This window comes from Molossus molossus, unplaced genomic scaffold, assembly GCF_014108415.1.
Source record: "Molossus molossus isolate mMolMol1 unplaced genomic scaffold, mMolMol1.p scaffold_m16_p_12, whole genome shotgun sequence".
Taxonomy (NCBI): domain Eukaryota; kingdom Metazoa; phylum Chordata; class Mammalia; order Chiroptera; family Molossidae; genus Molossus; species Molossus molossus.
Window position 1 is genome coordinate 7771363 of NW_023425347.1, and position 13292 is coordinate 7784654.

At 40.9% G+C, this 13292-nt stretch overlaps 1 protein-coding gene and 1 pseudogene across 4 annotated transcripts in view; both read left to right on the top strand.

Moving 5' to 3' along the window:
• The window catches only part of RIPK1 (receptor interacting serine/threonine kinase 1), a 54929-nt gene extending 42202 nt beyond the window's left edge, over positions 1–12727 (top strand). For all 4 annotated transcript variants that reach the window (XM_036256042.1, XM_036256040.1, XM_036256039.1 and 1 more), the window contains 4 exons: positions 3566–3656; positions 6973–7533; positions 8706–8855; positions 11243–12727. In XM_036256042.1, coding sequence (XP_036111935.1) covers positions 3566–3656; positions 6973–7533; positions 8706–8855; positions 11243–11529 — 1089 coding nt within the window. In that variant the 3' untranslated portion in view covers positions 11530–12727. The remainder of the gene's footprint in view (positions 1–3565; positions 3657–6972; positions 7534–8705; positions 8856–11242) is intronic.
• Positions 11927–12793, top strand: LOC118626391 (annotated as a pseudogene).
• The last annotated feature ends 499 nt before the right edge of the window (positions 12794–13292 follow it).

The window sequence follows — 13292 nt, forward strand, 5'->3', positions numbered from 1 at the left end:
TAGATGAGTCATGCTTTCTTATCCAATCAGCTACTCTGTGTCTTTTCATCAGAGCATTTAATCCATTGATATTTAAGATGATTATTGGTATGTACTTATTTATTGCCATTTTGTTTAGTGTGGTTATACTTTTCTTCCTATTTCTTCTACTAATTACAGCAGTCCTTTTAATATTTCTTGCAGTGCTGGTTTGGTGCTAATGTATTCCCTTAGCCTTTTTTTGTCTGGCAAGCTCTTTATTTGACCTTCTATTTTGAATGACAGCCTTGCTGGATAGAGTAGTCCTGGATTCAGATCCTTGTTTTTCATGACCTTGATTACTTCATGCCATTCTCTTCTGGCCTATAGTGTTTTTATTGAGAGGTCAGCTTATAGCCTTAGGGGGTTTCCTTTGTAGGTAACCTGTTGCTTATCTCTTGCTTCTTTTAGGATTCTCTCTTTGTCTTTAATTTTTGGCAATTTGATTACTATGTGTCTTGGTGTGGGCCTGTTTGTGTTCTTACTTGGGCTCTCTGTGCTTCTTGAACTTGAATGCTTTCTTCCTTCACCAAATTAGGGAATTTTCTGTCACTATTTCTTCAAATATATTCTCTAACCCTTGCTCATTTTCTTATTCTTTGGGTATTCCTATGATGCGAATATATTACATTTCCAGTTGTCCCACAGTTCTCTTAAGCTGTCTTCCTATTTTTTAATTGTTTTTTTGTTGTTGTTATTGTTTTCTGATTGGTTGATTTTTTTCTACCGTGTCTTCTGATTCACTGATCTGGTTCTCAATTTCCTCTACTTTGCTGTTTAGTCCTTCCAATGTGTTCTTTATTTCTGCGATGTCATTCTTCATTTCTTGGTGGTTTTTCATTTTCAATTGGTTGATTTTCAATGTTTCTACATGTTTACTTATGGTGTTGATGTCCTTACACCTGCTGTTGAGCTTCCTCAAGATCATGGCTCTGAATTCTAGCTCTGTTAACTTGCTTAACTGTACCTCATTTATCTCATCTTCAGTAGAGGTCTCTTATTCTTTCATTTGGCATTTGTTTCTTTATTTCAGCATTTTGGCTATCTCAGTGGGCTTTGGAGGCTGCCAAATTTTCTCTGTGCGTGTTGGTGTTCTGCTGTTTTTGCTTCCTCTACTGGGTTTGGATGAGCGTGGGAGGACATACTCTAAACACCACTGTCAAGTCAAGTCTTACTTTCCTAGATAGATTTGCAAGTCCAGGAATGGTTCAGTTATCCTCTAACTTTTTGCCTGGAGGCTACTAGTCTCAGTTTCTTGAAGAGCCTTGGTTTCTCAGTTGAATGAAAAACTCTCTCAGGTGTTCCAAATAAGAGTATTTCCTGAGGATGGGGCAGATGCTTGTTGTTAATGAGCCTCAAGTTGCATTTTAATGGCCCACCTGCGTGGGGTTGAATCTCTAGGGTGGGGCCACAGCCTCTCCCCAGAGCCCTGGGAAGGAGTAAGATGGCCACTGCCCTGCGTCGCTGCAACTCAGCAAAAGCTCTGAGTACCCTCCAAATCCCAAGTGACTCCACACAGTTCCAGTCCTGTCTGCCCTCCCTCTGCCAGAGCCCAGGGTGAGTGGCTGTGGCTATTTTAGCACTCTGTCCTGGCCCTCTGCACTGTGGAGCGGGCTTAGTATTTTAACCCCAAGGGTGCTGCTCACAGCTAAGACCACTGCTTTCTGTGGGCTCCCAGCCCCCTCTTGGGTCTTCACATTTTTACCAAGATCAATTCAGTGTTCCTGGTTATTTGGTCCTCACAAGCTGCTTTTTCCCAACGATTTATTTCTATTTTAGTTGTAATTCCATTTTGGTCCTGGGAGATGGTCTGTGTAGTTTCCATTCATTCCACTGCCATTTTGGAATCCTCTGAGCACGTAACTTTTATAACAATTCTACTCTTAATAATCTATCTTACTCACATGTGTGCTCAAAGATTTAGCTCCAGGAGTTCCTTGCACCTTAGTTTTTGGGGAGTAAAAAGTTGGAAACAACCCAAATAATCATAAGTAGATATAATAAATTATGATTCATTGAAGCTACAGAATATATAACCATTTAAGAGATGTAGAAACTACATATAATGATATGGAAAGATGTTCATGACTTGTTAATGAAAAAATAAGTCAATAATAAAGTATCATGTTTTTGGGGAAAAAAAATATATAGTGACCTCTTTTTCCTTAGATTGCTAAATATATATATATATTTCCAGAATATATATACAAATATCTAGAGCGAATAAAAGGTTGAACACCATACTGTGAATAAGGATTAAATGGAAAAGAGTAGGGGTTGGAAGAAACAACTTTAAAGTGTTGCTTTGACTGAACAATTGGAATTTTAAGAAGAATTTGTACTTACATATTTTGTGTAATAAACATAACTATAAAAACAAAACAATTGCTTTCATAAATTAAAATAACATTAAAATGCTTATCATGTTAAATAAAAAAGTAAACAAATGCTACAAACTATACACATAATTAATATCCTCTGTCAATCTCCCCCAAATAACTCATATGTTCATTCAGTGAATATTTTTGACCACCTACCTATGTAGCTTGCAGTCTGTTAGAAGCAAAATGCAAATATGACTAGCAAGAAAAACTTGAAGATACCAAAATGTTAATATTTTCCTTTTAGTGAAAATGCAATGTGTGAGTTTCTTTTTAAATATAATTCCCTAACTTTTCTATGAGTATTATTACTTTCATTGGGAAATTAAAAAGTTTCTTTTTTATTGTGATAAGATACATAACATAAAATTTGCCATTTTAACCATTTTTAAGTGTGTAGATTAGTGGCATTAAGTACATTCACAATGTTGTGCAACCATCACCAGTATCCATTTCTTTTTGTTTTTATCCCACACAAATTTTGTACCCATTAAACAACTCCATATTCCTTTCTCTCTGGTAACCTCTATTCTACTTTCTGTCTCCATGAATTTGCCTATTCTAGGGACCTCATAGACATATGATCACACAATATTTGTCTTTTTGTGTCTAGCATATTCACTTAGCACAGCAGTTTTCAACTGGTGTGCTGCAAGAATTTTTAAAACATGCAATACCTGATTATAGTCAGGAGCACTGACCTCTTTTCCCTTAGATTGCTAAATTAAAAAATGGCAGCAGCCAACACAACAGTAGCTGTCTGGTGTGAATGAATCATAATTATACCTATTTTTTTAATCATATCAGCAAAAATGTAATGTATTTTTTTGGCATGCCACAGAATTTTAGTAATTAGTTTATTTATGCCATGAGATGAAAAAGGTTGAAATCGCTGGTATATATGTCTGTCCTTAGGCTATACCATGGTGTTTTGATTACTGTAGTTTTGTAGTAGTTTTGAAATCAGAAAGTGTGAACCCTCCAACTTTGTCTTCTTTTTTAAGATTGTGTTGACTATTTGGGAAAAGCATTTATTCTTTTTTGGTATTCATTATTTGTAAGAGCTTTGTAAATTCTCTACCTTCTAAAAAGATTCATTCTTATAATAATTTTTTAGAATTATTTTCTGCTGTTTACTAAAGTACGCATTCTGCTTTTTATTATAGAAAGAGTATCCCAGCCAAAATGAAGTTGTGAAGAGAATGCAGTCTCTCCAAATAGATTGTGTAGCAATACCTCCAAGCAGGTCCAATTCAGGTATCTTATACTATGATCGAAAATCTGTTTATTCACTAATTTGTTTGCACATTCATGCACTCTACTCTCTAAAATAGTATTCACCACCATATGAGAAACAGAAGCTATAAAATTTAACACTGCTTTTTTTTTTTAATCTTTATTGTTGAATGCACTACAGATGTTCCTCATTTTTCCCCCATTGACCCCCTCCTCCCCACTCCCACCCCCCTCCCGCCTTTTCCCACACTGTTGTCTGTGTCCATTGGCTATGCATATAAGTTCTTTGGTTTATTTCTTCCCACCCCCCAATCCCCTTCTCTTTGAGGTTTGTCAGTCTAGGAACCAATTTGTTCTTAATCTGTTCACCTTTTTCACCCATTCCCCAACCCCCCTCCCATCTCCAACCAACAAAATGTTCTCTGTATCTATGAGAATGTTTCTGTTCTACCTGTTCATTTTGTTTGTAGATTCCATTGTCGATAGATATGTATTCATTGCCATTTTGTTTGTTCATATATTTTATCTTTTTCTTCAAAAAGACCCTTCAACATTTCATATAGTAACGGTTTGGTGGTGATGAACTCCTTTAACTTTTTCTTGCCTGGGAAACTCTTTATATAGCCATCGACTCTAAATGACAGCTTTGCAGGATAGAGTAATCTTGGTTGTAGGTTTTTGCTTTTCATCATTTTGAATATTTCTTGCCACTCCCTTCTGGCCTGCAAACTTTCTTTTGAGAAATCAGCTGACAGTCTTATGTGAACGCCCTTGTAGGTAACTAATTGCTTTTCTCTTGCTGCTTTTAAGATTCTCTCTTTGTCTTGAACCTTTTGCATTTTGATGATGATGTGTCTTGGTGTGGGCCTCTTGGGGTTCCTCTTGTTTGGGACTCTCTGTGCTTCTTGGACTTATATGTCTGTTTCCTTCACCACGTTAGGAAAGTTTTCTGCCATTATCGTTTCAAATAGGTTTCAATTACTTATTCTCTCTTTTCTCCTTCTGGCACCCCCAAGATGCAAATGTTGGCACGCTTGAAGTTGTCCCAGAGGCTCCTTGCACCATCCTCATTTTTTTGGATTCTTTTTGCTGTTCTGATTGGGTGGTTTTTGCTTCCTTGTATTCCAAATCGATGGTTTGCTTCTTGGCTTTACCTACTCTACTATTGAATCTATGTAAATTATTCTTTATTTCAGTTAGTGCCTCCTTCATTTCTGACTGTGCATCCTTCACTTATGACTGGTCCTTTTTAATGCTCTTGAGGTCTTCACTAAGGTCATTGAGCATCCTTATAAGCAGTGTTTTGAACTCAACATCTGTTAGGTTGCTTATCTCCATTTCGCTTAGTTGTTTTCCTGGAGTTTTGTTCTGTTCTTTCATTTGGGACCTGTTTCTTTGCCTCCTCATTTTGGCTGCCTCTCTGTGTTTATTTCTGTGTAGTACTTAATGAGAGGTATGAGGCTATCTGAGACCAGATGCTGCTTGTTTGAAAGAATTTAGGAAAACCTGAAGCAGGATCCAAGACAGGCCAGTCTTATGGTTAAGCAACTGGCAACAGCTTGGGTGAGCCTGAAAGTTGGGTGGGGCGGGGCCTCAGGGAATCACCAGGTTGAGGCAACCAGTGTGAGCCAGGTTGCTGGAGTCCCAGATATGGTGACTGTCCACCATCTGAGGGAAGGGCTCACCAAAGGAATAAAGGCCTCTGACAGCATGTCTGTCCTGGTAAAAGCCCCCTCTCCAGCCCTCGCTCCAGTGCCAAACAGCTCAGTTCTTCCCTGTATGTCTCTGGCTCCCCTCGAGCTGCCTCCCCTCCAAGCTTAGAGGGAGAGAGTCCGGTAAGTCCGTGCGCCGGCCCTTCAGGGAGCTGCCTGGGGCTCCAGCCGCGTCAGCTTCCCTGAGCCTCAGTTCCCGCTGGTTTTTCCAACCAGAAGTTATGGGGACTTCTCTGCCTGGCACTGGAACCCTGAGCGGGGTGTCTGGTGTGGGACGGGGACCCCTCAGTCCTCAGGGAGGACCTTCCCAGCCAAGGTGTCCTCCTGATATTTATCCGCCACACGTGGGTGTGGGACCAGGCCATCTGCCCCCACCCCTCCCACCAGTCTGGATGTGGCTGCTGCTTTAATTCCGTAGTTGTAGGACTTCCATTCAGCACGATTTCAGGTGGTTTTGAATGATGGTTGTTCTGTAGTTTAGTTGTAACTTTGATGTGGTTGTGGAGGATGCACACCCGTTTACCTACCCGCCATCTTGAACGGAAATCTCTTAACACCTGCCTTAATGGAATTTATAATATATTCGCAAGTCAAGACACATGTATTTGAAATGTTAAGTAACATTGAGTTCACCAAAATTGTAAACTGTGCTGAACAGAAGAGTCCTAAAATATCTGATAGAGAGAAGATGTTAGTTCAGGAAAAAGAAGGAGACATATGTGGGAGCCAAGTTCTTGAGAAGGTCAGAGAGGACTAGACACAGACTACAAGCAGAGAGACTGGTCTCAGATTCTAGCAGGGATACCTTTTTTCTTACAATAAATAGGAAGGCAGCTCTGGCCAGTGTGGCTTGGTAGAGCATCACCTGCCCACCAAAGAGTTTTGGGTTCGATTTCCAGTCAAGGACACTTACCTGGATTGCAGGTTTGATCCCCATCCCTGGTTAGGGCACATGCAGCCAATTTATGTGTCTCTCTCACATTGATGTTTCTCTGTCTCTCTCTCTCTTTCTCATTCTCTCTTTCTCTTCCTCACTCCTTTCCACTCTAGAAAATCAATGGAAAAAATATGCTGGGGTGAGGATTAACAAAAATAAATATAGATAGGTAGGTAGATAGATAGATAGATAGATAGATAGATAGATAGATATGGATATAGACTTTTTTGGAAGCCATTTATTAGCTATCTATTCTGGGACAAATCACTTAACTTCTTAAACCTCATCCATTAAATCATGATAATTGCTCCTACTCACAGGGCTTTTAAAGAATGAACGAATCCATGGAAAGTGATTAGCACAGAGCTGTTGCTCATATTTTCCAACCCTGCATCACACCAAGGAAACAGCCACCTCTACTGCAATAAAAGTTTCTTTCTTCCTCATCATTCCTGCACCACCCACTGCTCTGTTGCTTGATATAACTTCCCTGATGCTCTCTCACTGCCAGGCAGGGGCTCCTTCTTATTACATCTAAAAGAAGAGGGCCCTCTAGTAAATGCTTCTTACTTGTTCTCAGTGTTTTCAGTATGTTATTCTGAGGTACAGATTCTTTATGGGGTTCAGGTTTCATTTTATTGCTTAATGTTTCATGAAACTCTCTCCAATATTGATCATTTCTTCTCAGCCACAGAACAGCCCAGTTCGCTACATAGTTCACAGGGATTCAGGACGGGTCCTGTGGAGGAATCCTGGTTTGCTCCCTCCCCAGAGCACCAGCAGGAGGAGAATGGGCTCAGCCTGCAGAATAAACTCCAGGAGGAAGCCAACTACCATCTTTTTGGCAGCCGCATGGACAAACAAACAAAACAGCAACCCAGACAGAATGTGGCTTACAACAGAGAGGAGGAAAGGAGACGAAGAGTCTCCCATGACCCTTTTGCACAACCAAGACCTTATGAAACTGTTCAGAACCCAGGCCTTGCTTCTTCCGGTGCAGCCAGTCATGGTAATGCAGTACATCAACCAGTTGGACTGACCAGCGAAGCCCAAGTACCCCGCTGGAACAGTGGACCATATAGTCCACTTGGTTATAGAACAAGACCATCGGGTGTGGGAACAGGAGGTTCCCAATTTTGGTATAGGCCAAATCCAAGCCATATACCACACCTGCATAAAACTCCAGTGCCTGAGACCAACCTACTGGGAAACACGCCTACCATTCCATTCGTCTCCCTGACACCAACAGGTAAACAGGTCTTTTCAATTCAATCTTTTTTTTTTTTTTTCTGAAAATAAAACAGCTGTTAGCTCTGTTGTAGACTATAGATAACAAAGGGCAAGATGTTCAGAGTCTTCATCTGCCAGATGCAACTTGCCACCTTGGAATAGTCTCTGTCTGACCAGGTGGCCTGGAGATGTTTCAGGTTCAGTAGGACACAGTGCAGCTGCCTGCAAGTGTTGGTTTGCGGGTTTTAACAGGTAGGCATCTTCTACTCTAACCTGAGTCACAACAGTCCCATTATACCCAATCTCTTATGCAAGTGAAGGCATCTGCTTGTGTTTCACTTGCTTTTTTTCTGAAGGTAAGAGATAAGTCTTGCATATTTTTATTTCTAGTTTTATATAGGCCAAAGGCTACCATTTGTAATGAAAACCACATTGTCACCATCATCCATCTCCGGAACTCTTTTCATTTTCCCAAACTGAAACTCTGTACTCATCAGATAGCAAATCCCCTTTCTCCTTTCTGTGCCCAGTCCTGGCAACCAGCCTACTCTCTATGTCTATGATTTAATTACTGTGGGTACCTCATATAAGTGGAATCAGTCGTACAGTATTTATCCTTACTTCACTTAGCACAGTGTCCTAAAGGTTCATCCATGTTGTAGCATGTGTCAGAATTTCCTTCCTTTTTAAGGCTGAATCATATTCAGTGTATGTATATACCACATTTTGGTGTCCATTCATCTATTAATGAACACTTGAGTGGCTTCCACTTTTTGGTTTTGTAAACACTGCATGTGGGTATAAATACCTGTTTGAGATCCTGCTTTCAATTCTTTAGGGTATATATTCAGAAGTGGACTTGCTGGATCATACGGCAATTCTATTTTTAATTTTTGGAGTAACCACCATACTGTTGACCATAGTGGCTGCACCATTTTATATTCCCACCATTAGCACACAAGAGTTCCAATGTCTCCACATCCTTGGCAACACTTGTTATTTTCTGTTTTTATGATAGTAACTGGATGTGAGGTGGTTCAGCCACCTTTTAAAAAAGAAAATTTTACAGGGTGGCATAGAATAAATAATTTAACTTAAATATTTGAAGTATAGCCCTGACCCTTTATGGTGTTGTGTTTTTCATCTTTCTTTCAATTTAGATGTTCTTACCCATTTCTTCTCTCTATTCAGTTGAGGCTGGAAAGTGTTCCATTTACAACAGTGCTGGCATTCAGATTGGAGACAATAATCATATGGAGGTTGGTGGAATGAGTTTACCATTACCGGACAGCACATACATAAACTTCAAAGAGCCAGCTTCTAAGTACCAACATATCTTTGGTAAGATGCCCTTTTAGGGCCCATTGTCTGGCAACCTTGAACTTTCTTGCTTGTTGAGAGGGATGTAGTGGAATCCTAAAATTTTTCTGATTATTCTCCCTGAACGTTGTCCCATGTTTTCTCTGCAAAATATCTGTGTAATATCCATATAATTTCTTTATGTTTAATATGGGGAAAATTACAATATTTAATTCATGAACTGTTAAAATTAAATGAGTCAATATGTACAAAGAGTTTAGAACACTGCCTGGCACATAGTAAGATCTGCAAAAGTGTTAAGTTATCATAATCATCATCGTCACTAATATTACTACCCAGGACTAGGTAAGAGACCTCCTTGGGTCCTCATCAAAAGGAATTGTGTAAACTATAGGAGACTGTACCTTCAACAGCACTTCTGTAATGAAAACGATGACTTTCTCAGAGGGTTCCACTGTGCAGGCTCAGGACAGTAATCCCAAAACACAACCTGGGAAAAGCAGTCATGCGGCCAAAACAATGTGATTTAATAAGAACCCAGCTTTCTCCCTGGCCGGTTTTCTCAGTGGTTAGAGCATCAGTCTGTGGACCAGTGAGTCCCGGGTTTGGTTCCCGCTAAGGTCACGTACCTCGGTTGCATTTTGTCCCTGGCCCCGGCTGGGGTCGTGTGTATGGCAACCACTCGATGTGTCTCTTTCACATCGATGTTTTTCTCTCTCTCTTCCTCCCTCTCTCCCTCCTGCTCTATCTGAAGATAAATGCAAAAGTGTCCTCGGGTGAGGATAAAAAAAAAAGTACCCAGCTTTCTGCTTAACCCTAGGATTGGCAAATTTTTTTCTATTAAGGTTTAGATAGTAAATATTTTAGGCTTCACTGGCCTTGAGGTTTCTATTGCAACTACTCAGTTCACATTGTAGTGCAGTAGCAGCCACAGACAACATGTACATGGATGGCTGTGTTCCAGTAAAACTCTATTTACAGAAACAGGCAGCGAACCAGCTTTGGTCCATGGGCCATAGTTTGCCAATCCCTGCTCTAGCCATTTGAAGGATAGTTTTAAAAATACCTGTGCCCAGGCTGATGTGGCTTAAGGGTTAGAGCACTAGAGTGGGCACTAAAGGGTCTCAGTTTTGATTCCTGGTCAAGGGCACGTACCTGGGTGGCAGGTTTGATCCCTGGCTCTGGTGGGGGTGCATGTGGGAAGCAACCGATCCGATGTATCTCTGTCTCTGTCTCCCTCCCTTCCACTTTCTCTCTCTCTGCCTCCCTTCCTTTCACTCTCTCTACAAATCAATGGAGAAAATATCCTTGGGTGAGGATTAACAACAAAATACCTAGAGCAGAGGTTTCTAAATTTGGGGGAGACAGGGATATCTCTGAGAATCCAGTGAAACCCACAGCTCCCTCTCCCAGAGGGAATCTGTCAGGTATCTTGGGAGGTGTTTGGACTGCTGACATCCAGTGGTGATGATAAAAGCTGCATTGTGGGGAGCTGAGGAAAGAATGGGGTTAAGGTGTGAAAATGAGATGTCTTTTTCCTTATATTCAGCTTACTGAGGTAGAATGAGGATCAAGGAGCATGATTTGTTTGTGGTGGTTATTTTATCTATCCTATCTTATCCTATCTTATCTTATCTCATCGTATCTTATCTATTTTATTGGTACATGACCCTAGCAGGAACCGAACCCAGGACTCTCTGGTCCGTAAGCCGATGTTCCAGCTACTGAGCCAAACCAGCCAGGGCTGTGGTGGTTATTTTATACTTTTGTTTCCTTTTATTATTTTTGTGAAGGCCTAAGGGGAAGGAACCAGTAGAAAGAAAGAGGTTATGGCTATAGGATAAGAGAGGACAGCAGTTGGGGCAGGGGAGGGATGAATCCAGATATAGACCTTGAAGAGTATAGATGCCTCATCCCTTAAAAGACAGGGGAAGGCATTGTCATTGAATAGGTAGGTTCACACTTGATTGTCTCAGTTTTCTTGATTAAAAGGAAGGTGGACTGTTGGGTGAAGGGGATCAGTAGTCAAGTGACCTTAACTCTGGCCATATGTAAGTGAAAAATGCCCAAAAGGAAAAAAATGGTGTTTTTCTCCCTTCACATCAGGAAGGTCTAGTATAAATAGGGCCACTGGCTAAGATTGTGTAAAACAGCCTAATAGGCAGGCAAGGGTTTTAATCCCAAAGCCATCAGCTGTGGCTCAGAGATGCGTCTGTTAGGAGGAAGAGGTTCCCTCTTTTAATTCCTAAAAACTACTCCAGTGGGCTAGCAGACACGTAAAGTATCATCCTATATAATTACGAAGTTATCTTTTCCACTGTACTCCGGGTATTCTTCACTTTATACAGGTTTTTGAAGCTAGAATGTTCAAATGGGTTGCAGCTTGATGCCTCTTTTCTTTTTGGCAGATAATACCACTAGTCTGACTGATAAACACCTGGACCCAGTCAGGGACAATCTGGGAAAGACCTGGAAAAGCTGTGCCCGTAAACTGGGCTTCACTGAATCTCAGATTGATGAAATTGACCATGACTATGAGCGGGATGGATTGAAAGAGAAAGTTTACCAGATGCTCCAGAAGTGGCTGATGAAGGAAGGCAGTAAGGGGGCCACAGTGGGAAAACTGGCCCAGGCGCTCTATCTGTGTTCACGCATAGACCTCTTGAACTTTCTGGCATATATCAGCCAGAACTAACTCCAGAAGGAGCTTTGGCAGCATGAAGTAAACCCCTCACTTCGTGAGTGTTACGCTAAAAGTGTGCTGCCTCACTGATAATGGGTTCTCCGTCTCCATGAAAATTATTTCCCGAATTTCATAGCCAGACAGTGGGAAAGAAATCTACAGTAAAAAACCCGATAAACTGGAAGACCTATTAATGGCCGAGCCTGAATGAGAAAAGAAGCCAGAGTGGGCGCAGCTGCTGGGGCTAGGGGTGGTGGGAGGTGAGTGTCCACCTCATCCCCGCGGGTTCCAGCATCCCGACCCATGCTTCGCCAGGTCTCTTTGTAGAGTGACACCCTGTGGCTTCTGAGGACCTGTCGTCCAGCCTGTGCAGCGGGAAGCGGCAGTGACCTCAACGTCCTGAGAGAATCTGAAATCCATCCATCACGCATTCTTCAAAATGCAATGGAATGTACCAAGGACTATTCCAGATGCACATAGGACATACATGGAACCTTATAAAGCTGGTCTTTTTGGACACTGTCAAAATATAAAGGGACCATTACTTTTGTATATAGCTGAATCCAGAGTAGTTTTGGTATAGGGCCCTCAAAAACAATGGCTGCATTTATCTGCTGCCCAGTGCACTGCAAAGGAAAGAAAGCCATTTGATGCTCATTCACCCCAATGGGGGGTTCTTCACCATAAACAGTGGGAGCAAGATACTTTCTCTAAGAGAGCTATGTTATCCAGTGCCACATCTCCAGGAACTCCTTCAGAAAAAAAGGGAAGAACCTGATCCTTTACACGACAAATCTATTAGCCTTTATCAATGATTTAAGAAAACATTTAGACAATATGGAGAAGTTTTGATTCCAGTGCATCTAATAACTTCTGGTGTTTGGTTTGGAACATTTCATTATGCAGCCATAAAAGGAGTGATTATCGTTCCTTTTCCAGAGCTTACTGGGTTCCCTGACAGCATAGTAAACATTCTGAAAAATTCCCAGGGTGGAAATGCACTAACAGCATATGCCTTGGTTAAGATTGCAACACCTGCCCGGTATACTGTGACTTTGGGGGGAACCTTCTTCACGGTGAGTGTTTGCGTAGTCACAGCTACATGTCAACACTGCCCCCTGTTAAGGAGTATCTACAGGATAGGATGGAAGAGACAGAGGAACTTCTCACAGAGAAAATGGAAGAAACGAAGGATAGACTTACTGAAAAATTACAAGAAACCAAAGAAAAAGTTTCTTTTAAAAAAAAAAAAAGTGGAATAGGGTGCCTTATATAAGAGGTTATAAACAATTCCTGCACTTTAACCCTTTAGAGACCAAGGACAAAAATACATACTTCTGAGTATATTTTTGGTTAGTTGCCTAAATATGCCAGTTCTCTGAGGGTTAAAGAACTAAGGTAACTTTTTTAAACATTAAATGTCACTAGAAAAATGTGTGTGTTTGTTTTTTGAAAAGAATAAAATGAACCCAGTATCAGAATTTGGTATCAATAGCAGCATTAAGCAGTGGTCAGTGTCTGAGTGAGAGGTCTTTGCAGGGTCTTCAGAAGCATACTTGCTTTGTTTGCTGCAGCTATGCTTCAGGCAGGCAAGGCGATTGACTTCTTGAATAACTGATGTGGCCCTAGGCAGGAAGTTAATGCTGGGTCTTCATCTTTGTTGTTCATCGAGGTTTTAACTACAGTCCATTCTCATTCTCAATATGGAGACAAACTTTTATCATCAAATCTGCCTGTGAATGAGAGGATATTTCTGTAATTGTATAACAATTAAC